Genomic DNA, 11,363 nt, shown 5'->3' with positions numbered 1-11,363 from the left:
CCTGCTGAATGCCAATGGGTATAAAAACCCCTTCCAAATGCCAGTTTGCCATCACCAAACAAGGTGTAAGTAGCGAGGAGGTGGCAGCCACTGCTGCTGTCCTCTGTGGCACATAGTTCTGGCCAGACCACTTGGGAACACACATCTATGTGCCTGTGGGTGTAAGTGTGTGGGTGGATACAGTGAAAGTTAGTAAGTTGAATAAAATAACATCATCATGCCCTTCCATAAGGTCTCAAGCTGAAGCAATAGGATGGTTTAGCATGAGGCTTCCACCCATTGCCACAAATACTTGGCCACTTCTCGGGGCCTGCTGGTGGTAAGGTGTACCAACAACAGTGAAACAGTCCCGACAATAAGAGGGGTACAACACACATTCAATGTGTCACATTCACAAGCTCCTGCTTTGTAAACATCTGAACTATGTTACTGCAGCTTATGTTCCTGTATCAGCCCGTAACACGTTTAACAAAATATGTATTGATCAGTAGAAGGTAAAATAATTATATTGACAAAACTAGCTCAATACCATTACACAAGAGTCACACCTGAATTAGCAATCAGATGCTGAGCCAACTGTCCCAGAACAGAGCCAGGAATTGTGATTTCTCCTGACCGCTATTAGCCTTGGAATAAACCAGGTAATAATAAAACCCCTTCTTCCTGCTGGAAAAAGCTGCCCGTCAGTCTGAGGAGCACAGCTCTGTGGGACTGAGTCAGGCCTCAGAGGGTCTTTCAGCAGATAAACTCCCAGACCCTGGTTTGGGGGCAAGCACTGACCACTCAAGAACCTCAGTCAGGCCTGGGATCCCCAACCACATACATGACGTGGAGTTCTTCACCATCCCTTACCTAACAGCTCAAACTCCCATGACAGTAAACCCCCAAACTACACAGGCATTGCTGGCTGGCAGCAAGGAGAGGCAGGGAGACCCCAGCTCCTTCTGGGGATGCCTCCATGCTCCAGAGCTGCCTTGCTGCAGCCAGCAGCCAACTCTACTTTGCTATCCCAGGCTGAACAGCAGTGCCCTTCTATCAGTCACTGCTGGTTCCTCAAACCAAGAAATGACACTCCAAAGTGGTGAAGCCACTTACTGGTAACTAAAAGTCATCAGCAACTGGAGATTAAGATATGTTATACACACACACATATGACTTTAATCAGGCACTAAGTGATGGAGGCTTTTTCACCTCAGCAAAATGTTTGCAATGTTCTTACTGTGTGACTCTTCCCATTTTTGCTTGAATATAGCCCAAAAGGAGTCAACTCTACTCCTTCCCATTCTTCTAAACATTCAAATCCCGTAAGAAAAAAATTGAATTCATGGTAAAGAGAGACATTTTCCCAAAGACAACCTGTCTGTAAGACTTCCCGCCACTGGTAACCAACCCTTCTGTGTAGTTTCAAGTTTCCCATGCCTTTATGCTGAAATATGTTGAAGCAGTACCGTACAACCTGAACTAGTTATCCAGAGAAAGCAGACAGTCAGATGGTGACATGGTAGCTATGCAAGCAGAGGTGTGGTAGCAGGCTTCCTGGGTGTTGTTGCTCCTTGAGTGCCTGCAGAAGGCAAGCCTTGGTAATGACTGCATCCACTATTGTTCCCATGAAGTCTCCAGTCTTCCCCATGCAGGATCAAGTAAGACTTTGGGACACTCACTATAAGCAGCTAAGGAACTGCATAGCCAATGATAGAGAAATACCTAAGAAAGTTTTCCTTAATGCCAGTTATGAAGAGCATCGTCCCATTCCCACTAAGATGCAGGATTGGCCAGGTAACAGTCCTGGCCCACCAAAAGCAGAGCAGATCACATTACAAAAATATGAAGATCGGAAATGCCACAGAAGCCCCACAAAGATCAACTCAGTATTTCCTGCTATAATCAGAGATAACCTCTCTATCCTGGTCATACACAAAAATATTCAACTGTTGAGTTAGTTTAAAGGCCTGTTTCCTCTGTTGTTTCTTAGTAAATGAAAGTTGCTGGAAATTCATTTTATCTGTACAGATGTCTTACTTTAGAACAGCTTTCAACATGATTTTGGACAACATCCTCGTAACCAATTTGGGGAGATGCAGACTAGACAGACTGCAAGGCGGACAGAAACCTGTCTGGATTTTCTGGCTCAGAGGGCAGCGATAAACAGTTGGAAACCAACCAGTTACAAGTGGCATTCCCCAGGGGCTCATATTCAAGCCCAAACTGTTAAATACAGTCGTATTTGACTTATATAATCAATAATCTCAACAGTGGTATGAAAATGCAAAGCTACAACTTCCTGCCAAAGAAAGGAGCAGAGAAGGAGAGGCCAAGGCAGAAGGGAGGCAGGCTGCATATTCAGTTGATCATAACAGGACTCTGCTGCGAAGAGACTTGAGATGCAACTCGCCTTGTGCAATTTAATCTTCCAGAAAGGAAAACAGCTGTGCTGAAGGTATTCTGACAGTAAGTCAAGCATCCAGCTACTTCTCTACACATTCCGGTCATAAAGAAAACGATCACAATGATGGAGCTTCTAAACAAACAAAACAAGTCATTTAGCATAACATTAAATGCACTTAAATGAGATGCCAGGGCTGGAGCCTTAGAGCTGGTAAGGCTTCATATCAGAAGTAAAAGGACAGAACAGAATGTCCTTGTGGCCACACTCATGTCCACTGCTCCAGTAAAAGAAGTTAACCATATAGTGTAGCAACATTATACTGTGGTCAACAGCCCAGGTTGTTCCCAATGCCGGTGTGCAAAGTGAGGCCCACATTTGACTTGCTCAGTCACCAGCTGAAGAGCAGTTTGAAGGATGTAGAAGGAAGCTGCAGGGAACTGTGGGAGAGCTGAAGATGTAAATAGGCTGAGAACCCATGAGCACTTCATCTCAGACAACAAATTCCCAGTAACATTACACATGAATTATTTAGAGAGCTGTGGGGAGTGCTGGCTCTTGGCACAAGGCAGAGGGCATCAGGTGTTATCTTTGGTTATGTGTTTCCACCAGACTGGGGAGAGTAAAAAGTGTTACATTGTAGTGTGAACAGAATAAAAACCATTACTGTTGGGAACCTCAGCCCTATATAAAATTATAATTCCTTTAAAAAGACGATTAGAGTTTTTGGTAGAGGGCAAGAAAGATTTAGCTGAGTGAAGCAAATGACACTAATAATATAATCACCTTATTTTTTAGCCGAGGAATTGCAGATGTTGCACATGCAGGTATTTGTTAGCTTGTGATTATCAAGGTGACACACTTGAAGGAACAAGCTCAGCAAAATTCTAAAACCAACATTTATAAAGTACTTATTTAATATCAACACCAAAAGCATTTACTTGATGCTTTCATCTTTGTTTTGTATTTTGTTGCAATGGCTTCAGTTTGGGGATTTTTTTGTTGGGCTTTTATGTCTCCCCCCAAACACATAATACATTGTAGATTGTACACATGATCCGCAAATATTAAAGTTATAGCCAATTTATTACAGTAATTATTTCCCTGATACTGAAACAATGTCATATATAAATATTGCTACATTAATATAACTACATGCAAACAAAATCAGAAAATAGAAGTCTTCAGTAAAGAATGACTAAACCAGAAAAAAAAAATTGTAAATTGTGTACCTTGCAATTACTTGTGGTCATAATTTTAGCAACCTATTCAACCTTGCAGTCTTCAACTCTGATCCCAGAAAAAAAGAAAATCCTTCTGTCAATATTCTGCCTTGCACAGAGAAATCTGTCAGTATCATCAATTATTTTTTTAATACTATGCTTACAGAAAAAGAGTTTTTCAGTGCAGTTACACATTATTTGAAACTGTGGCACGCAGCATAAGAAGCAAGACTCTGCAAAGGAATAGTAATGTCACCAAAAAAGTGTGATTTTCAAGTACCATGCACAGAAAATTGTTGCTATATCAACCAGCTTAAGTGGGGGAAGGCAGAGATGAAGCACTGATGTCATCTTCCCCTGCAACTTCTGCATGTCTCTTTGTAAAAAGTGACAGCAATATATAAGTTATTAGAACTACAACAGGTAGTATAGACAAGAGTAGTCTATACTGTTTTTAAGAAAAAGAAATCAACATTGGCCAAGTTTCTTTATTTCGTATTTCACATCTTCACTCAATACTGTTACTGAATGTTTGAAAAAGTGTCCTGTACACCATCAATATACAAAATTTACCTGAAGCATTAAATCTGTAAAAATAGAAACAATTCAGTCAGACCAAATGTAACTGAAGACATGGCAGACAGTAAAGGGATTGCTTATCTGGGCTGAAGACGTAGCCAGAAAGTAAGATTTAACTAAAAGAACCACAGATTATTAAGGAAACAGAACTATGTAGAGGTTAAGATTTTACTAATTTGTCAGAAGATAGGAGAGAAAGGTAACTGGTTTTATTTTAAATCAATAAGCATAATGTCACTTTTTAGAGACACCTTGGTGGTCTAATTACATACAGCTAGAAAACTCACTGCCTTCAGGCACCCTCATATCAAGTGCAAATCTGCGCAGTTATAGAATATATTTATAAAATATACTATATGCAAACATCTTTACAGAGCTTTAAATCAAGTTGATAGTAAATATACTTGATGGGACAACAGGAAAACAAAATTAATGGGCAGTGTGACTGTGACCCTTCTAAACCAGAGCAAACCATTCAGTTTGTCCACAACAAAAAGGAGAAGGGATTTGCACCTTAAAAGTCGACTGTTAACAAAAATGAAGAAAATATCCTCTGTGCTTCTGCAAATTAACACAAAACTAGTCTTCATGACATTTTACATAGTCGTTATCTTAAAAGCATCTTCTAAAGCACAATGTCAATCCTTGAATACCAATAACCAATCATATAATTGAAAGTGAAAGGGTTTCCCAGCTAAATTCAAATTACAAACGACATAATTCTAAGGAGTGCAATGCTCTGGAAAAAGCTTTAAATTAAATTATTTTACTTGTAAAGCTAGTGTTAGTTTTTTTTAGTTAAAAAACAACTGGAAGCAAGAAAGCTGCATGAGTACAAATGACAAAGTCTTTTTAGATACACCAAGTGAAAGAGTGAATTGTCCACTGATGCTGACAGAAACATCCATTTGCTACATTATTTGCTTCCTTACTTCATTCCATTGCATGTACACACAGCTTAAGTATTAAAATGCAGAATAATAAATAAAACGGCTCAGATTACTAGCAAGGGCCAAAACACAATCCGTAGTTGTGCTCTATCTAGTTTCTGTTTCAGCAGTCTTTCTCTCACGGTTTATAAGAAAAATCATAGTCAGACTTCCAAAAAGAGTCATTCGTTTTTTTATCAGAAACTCAAGTTCATTTGCCCAGGTTTATAACCCAAGACATTTCTGTGAAGGAAGCACAGTGCAAATTATATGACTAATAAAACTTGCTTACATAGAAAGAAGTTTACTTGATTAATGTTAACTGGTATCTTTATGAAATACATTGTAAAACAAAGATTAAATAACAGGACTGGGTTTCTTTTGTTTTGTTGGTTTTTTCCAGACTTTTTTCCCTAATCCCTCCTTTGAAAAGCTTACTGAGTTACAAAAATCTTAATAAAGTTCCAGTCTTCAGCAGATCATCATTATAAATGCTGCCAGTCAATGCCAACTAGTGTTTGATTTGCTTCTTGTGCATGTCCAATTTCCTCTGTGATACTGTGCTGCTGCCAGAGTTTCTGAATCTTTTTAAATCGTTCTTTGCACAGATGCAAGGGATTCCCACGTCTGAAAAGAGGAGAATACTTATCAGGAATGATAAAACACTACAACTAAGCACAAACACTCCTATGTGACATATCTTAAGTATTAGATAACACTTTAACATTATTCTCTTGTCAGAAAAAAAAATCAACAGGTAACAGCAACCTGGAGCGCTATCTTGTCTGGTCCTTCACCCTTAAAGCTCAATGGTTCCCTCCAGCCTTTGGAAGTCTCACTACAGTCCACAGAAATCCCAATGTAGGTCTTCAGCAACCTTTCCATGCTGAACCAGCTCATCCTCTATGATTTTTATAAATTTCAGAAGTAGGAAGCATTAACAGTATCAAGTCCTCTAACTGTTCTCACAGGAAGCAGAGACAGGAGTTAAGACAAACCACTACCACGCTAAAGAAAATAATCTCACAGTATTGGTATTAAATTAACAGAGATTATACAAATAAATGCATTGCAGATAAACAAAATTTTCAGCTTTATTTTCTAGGCAACTTCACAGATGCTAAAATAATTCAAGTTTTCACACCTCAAGACAACTGTTTATAACCTGGGAAAGATCTTCCATTAAATATTTTTAATCTAAAAACACATATTAGCATTAAAATGTTTGAAGATATCAGATAGAGCAGCAATGTCAAAATCTAATACTGCTTTTATAATTACAATAAAAAGGTAACACATACCAGATAGTTTTAGAACTTCTGGCTTTAACAGACATATATTTTTCAATATTTACCTGAGTCCCTGGTCTGTCTCTCCATAGTTATCAAGATAAGGAGGAGGATAAAAGCAGCCCTTTGTTTTTCCAGCTAAAAATAGCACCTGACATTCTCGTACTCTAAAAAGAAACACAGAAATTTTAGGTGTTGATTTTTAGGTGAATAGTTTCTCATATTTTCATAGACACTGCTTTTCCAATTTTCACCTACTTTCATTTTGCATAATCTGCATGTGTAGAATTTTAGAAGGCTTTTTTAAAAATTAATTTTCATGTTTTCAACAGCAGCAGCAATAACAAAATCAAAGTATTTACCTTCATCGTTTTGTAATGCTTGAGTGGAAATAAACACACAAGAGAATACCAATTCATTTTAAAATCAAATTCAAATTTCATATGATACCTTTTCTTCAAAGAAGCAACCTCTGAACCTTATACCAGAGTACAAGGAAGTTGAATACACTGTAGTTTTTAGGCAACCCTGTTCTTAACAAACCACTGTCTTTACAAACTGTCCCTACAATCACACTTGTAGAACCATTCATTTCATGTCCACATACACCCTCTAACCTGGCAATAGAATTGGAGGTGTGCAGTTCCTTACCTAAGGAATATGCCCACTCCAGAACCACAAGTGTACGTATGTGCAGTACAGGCTCCAACATCTTCTCCTTCTAATTCAGTTTGACAGCAGTAGCTCTGAGAACATAGCATGGTCCCACACACAAGGCACAACGTTGGGGCTCTGCTTTTATCACCACCTGATTTCGGACACCTTTTGTTAAGGAAAAAAAAAATCCATTGTATGTATTAACTCTAGATGGTAAAGAGTCAAAAGTACTTTTGACCATTTATAAAGCTAACAGTTACACAGATCCTTGCAATTTTTATTTCACCGAAATAGACCGTGGTTTTGCTAGAAAAGATGACAATCAATATATGCCATTAACTTTATGATACTATAACATCTTTCTGAGGCTTTCAGGTTAGAGGTTCCCCAGCTTATCAAAATAAGCAGAAGACTTCAGGGGTCCTCAGTGTAATTGCAAACAACTTACGAGAAATTGGATGCTTGGTTAATGAGGCAGCTGTAGTCGTCCGGAAGGTCTATTAATTTGTTGGATTCTCTTGCATAGCTGAAATGAAGCAATCAAATTAATCTCTCATATTTCAGCAAATAATACATAGCAATTTCAAACTCATTTTTATTTTCCTAACTCATCTAAACAGCATCTGTGAATAATTAAGTTTTTGAAGTTTTCTTCTTCTCTGCCATTCAGAGTAAAAAGGCAGCACATAAAAAAGGAACCTACAACATCTCTCAACTGGATCACCTCCAGTTTTCTTAGTTATATTTTTTTATGAATTTGAAAAAGAACACAGGCAGAAAGTCAGAAAAACACATGTCACATGTGTGCTTTTTAGCAAACCTCATGATGAGGTCACTACAGGTTTAAGGGAGCAGAACAAATATTCAGTTATCAGTTTGCTTTGTATTTTTCTTTTAGCACTAATATTGAATGGAAAATAGTCTAACACCTAAATTAAGGGAACTCGTATCCTAAAAAGTATGAAATATTCGTGCAATTAAAATTACTTATTTAATACCAAATATTTATATATTTAGAAATAATAGTTACTTTTTTATTTGCAGATGCAATACACTAAAATTTAATCATCTTCAACTCTAGGAATAATACAAATTAGACTGTGAGGTTTGTAACAGAAGCAGTGTACAAGAATATGCCAAGAGGAAAAAAAACCTATGACTGTCTTGGGAAGAGCAGTTAAGAATCAGTGAAAGGAACACATGCTAAAAAATCCCAACAATCACACATAACAGCAAACCAATTATGCAATCAGAGTATTCTTACTGTATAAGATACTCTGTTAACAGCCTGGTATTTAACAGATGATGTGATTAGTTTTTATTTTTATCACTTAGCCTTACTGTATGTACAACATTGAAAGATTGACTACGTATTCGGCACGGGAGATTAAAAAGCAGGGATAAGTTATTAATGACAGCACTGTGAACCTCATATTAGTTTATAATTATTTGGATAATTGAAAACCACTATTTTTACTCAGACTTCATAAAGAAAAACACCCCAAATGCATTTCTACACCCACTAAGCATTAAATGTGTTCTAAATTAAAAATAATTGCTTAGCAAGTAAAAAAAGCATGAGAAATAATTTTTCTTTTAAGCAACTGACTTGATGTTGATTTCACTGGAGAATTGGGATTCTTTAAAAAGCCCTTCAATGTATTTTTAAACAAAGTTTATATATGTCTTTCAGCAAGTGTATCTTCTGAATCAGAAGGTACAAATCTACCATAGGAAGTGTGAGAATCGTTATGGCCTCTAATTACTGCAGATCAGTCTAAACAAAACTAACATTTAACTTTGCCTTTAAAGATCTAATTCAAGAAATATTTCACTTTTCTTAAAAAATTCCAAGAATCTCTTTGCTTATCCCCTAATATCTTTATCATTCAATAAAGCAGAACTGATACTTTGTTATTATAAACACCCTTTAGAATAAATATTTGGAGAAAAATTCAACATTAAAGTTTCTTCTCTGCCTAAAATTTCTCCACGTTTACCTGATAGCATGTCTCTTGCCTTCGAGATATCTTTTTACTTCATTGCTACTACACCAACTACAAGAAAGAAAAAAATGGTTTTTAACTTCAGTGGAAGATACTTACCGAAAAGAAATAAGCAAAAATTCAAAAGTATGTCTATTCAATGATCTCTACAATCAAAATTATTTCTTTCAAAACACTTCTTTCACAAATGCTTTTCAAAGTCTACTATTCATTTCCATACATGCACTCCTGGGAGAATATTTACGTTACTATCTTGTGCAGAATTCCTTATTATGATTAAACTGAGCATCAAAACATGACTTACCTTTCTATTAATGTGTTCAGAATCTCACTGTTTTCTTGAAAAAGGCAAGTGAGGTTGTTTGGCAAGGAAAGATAGCTACATAAGTGTTCAAACTGGTTTGTTCCATTTACTGTAAAAAAAAAGTATATACCTTATAATTGCATTTTTAAAATTACATTAATGACGATAAATGAAATACAGTACTAAATGAGAAAGCTTTCTTTTTTAAAAATAAAGAAATTTGGGTGTGTATTTCTCGCAAAAAAAATCAAAGTTCAGAAAAAAAGAGTTGGCTTTTTTTCCTGGGCCGAAATGCTTACACATTGCTATTGCTAAATGAAAATAAGCTGCATTTTAAACACAGTTTGTCAAGAAGCTACTTATCACGGAAACATTCAGTAAGTTCAGTCAGCTCAGAGACACACATCATATGTTATTTTAAACATGGGAATCGTGAAGCAGTGTGAACAACCTACTGAACATTATTCCATCTTCAGGTTTACATTCAGCCCCTCTATACATCATATGTGGAGGACAGTAAAGTATGTTCATAATATCAGTTACTTGGGATGTAACGTAACATCAGTGTATTTGGAGATTTTAATTACTAGCGGATGCCACTTTGAATGAAATCAATGCAAGGAAAAGCAGGTCTCATTTGAAAAGAGTAATCAATAGAGTTGAAACAATCAATACTTCACTTTTTAACAGAAGAGCACTAGTTTTTGTTCTAGGTAATCTAGAATGGCATTCACCTTGATATTAAAAAATATGTTTTTAAAAAGGAAACTATTTTTTCTGGTCTTTTTCATTATGCAGATGTGATTCTGCACTGGTAACAAACCCACATTCATTCAGTAAGCTTCTTCAGAAAAGAGTTTAAATATAGTTTATTTTGTCCATAAACATTCATATCTTTTGAAAAGCTGATGTACTACAAAGCAGACAGTACCTTGAATTTCTGAGGGTGCTGGGACTCCATTTAAGTAATGGAAAAACAAAGCAGAACATCTCAGGAAAGGCATGATTCCAGCTTTTAGATTCCTCCACAGGTGCCAGCCTGAGGAAATTTCTTTCAAGGCACTTTAAGAGAACATAATAAAAAAAAAAAGTTGCTTTTATTTAATCATTTCAGTCTGAGTGCTATACTTAGTAAGTCTTCAGCCATACTTCAATTACTGACTTCAGTTGAAGTAAGCATTATGCAAAGTGTTTATTTCAAAGCTAATTCAAAAAAAAAAAACCCAACAAAATAGAGATTCATAAAAATGTAACCAACTGGGACAGTAAACTAAGGAAAATTTTGCATAGACATTTTGGATCCTAACAAGTTTTCTGTACTCAGACATGGCCAAGTCCCGATTCTACACATCTGCAAACTGACTAAAAATTGTTCTAGAGCATAATACTCACAAGCACGTATCTCCATGAGCACAAACAGAGGAATTTATAGGACTAGTTACTTGAAAACTGTATCTAGAAGTAGTGGATAAGACGCAAGATTCCCCAAGTTAAAAGCCTCATCTTTGACAGCATTAGTATACAGAATTCAGTCGGTAGTTGAGTCCAGGAGGGAGAAAATATTACAAGTTTTATCAAAAGATCGCCCTTTTACCTTCCTGTACACTGGCAAAGAAATTTATACAGTGTAAGTACAGCTCCTTCCTCTTCACTGCTAGCGTCTTCTTGATCCATGCCATTCTCTTCTGAAGAGGAAGGAAATAGAAAGAAAGTTACTTCATATATATATCTATGTGTTTACACATTAATGTAATTTTTCAATTTTTGAGAAAAAGGCCAAAACTAAGTGAAACATTCTACTGTAACGCAATATGATGTACTGGAAAAAAAGTTTTCTACTGCACATCTTTAGTGTTAAGTTTATGCTGTTGTAAATGCCGGTGAGGTGCTGGTTTAGTTGTTTGATTGGTTGGATTTCTTAATCTAATTGCTTGGCATTCTTTGCTTTTGGCACACTACACTTTATTCAGTTCCTCTTGCCAGAAGATACATT

The 11,363-nt window shown here is 36.4% G+C and overlaps 1 protein-coding gene across 1 annotated transcript in view; it reads right to left on the bottom strand.

Moving 5' to 3' along the window:
• Positions 1 to 5,040: 5,040 nt before the first annotated feature.
• UBR2 (ubiquitin protein ligase E3 component n-recognin 2) overlaps positions 5,041 to 11,363 on the bottom strand; it is a 49,260-nt gene continuing 42,937 nt past the window's right edge. Inside the window, exons 39-46 of the mRNA XM_010185559.1 lie at positions 10,965 to 11,055; positions 10,302 to 10,432; positions 9,371 to 9,479; positions 9,061 to 9,117; positions 7,509 to 7,586; positions 7,055 to 7,225; positions 6,469 to 6,570; positions 5,041 to 5,741 (exon numbers count right to left, since the gene is read on the bottom strand). Coding sequence (XP_010183861.1) covers positions 5,600 to 5,741; positions 6,469 to 6,570; positions 7,055 to 7,225; positions 7,509 to 7,586; positions 9,061 to 9,117; positions 9,371 to 9,479; positions 10,302 to 10,432; positions 10,965 to 11,055 — 881 coding nt within the window. The 3' untranslated portion in view covers positions 5,041 to 5,599. The remainder of the gene's footprint in view (positions 5,742 to 6,468; positions 6,571 to 7,054; positions 7,226 to 7,508; positions 7,587 to 9,060; positions 9,118 to 9,370; positions 9,480 to 10,301; positions 10,433 to 10,964; positions 11,056 to 11,363) is intronic.

This window comes from Mesitornis unicolor, unplaced genomic scaffold (assembly GCF_000695765.1).
Source record: "Mesitornis unicolor isolate BGI_N332 unplaced genomic scaffold, ASM69576v1 scaffold19515, whole genome shotgun sequence".
In the NCBI taxonomy this organism is placed as follows: domain Eukaryota; kingdom Metazoa; phylum Chordata; class Aves; order Mesitornithiformes; family Mesitornithidae; genus Mesitornis; species Mesitornis unicolor.
Note: the sequence above shows the minus strand (reverse complement) of the source record. Positions and strands in the feature narration are given on the sequence as shown.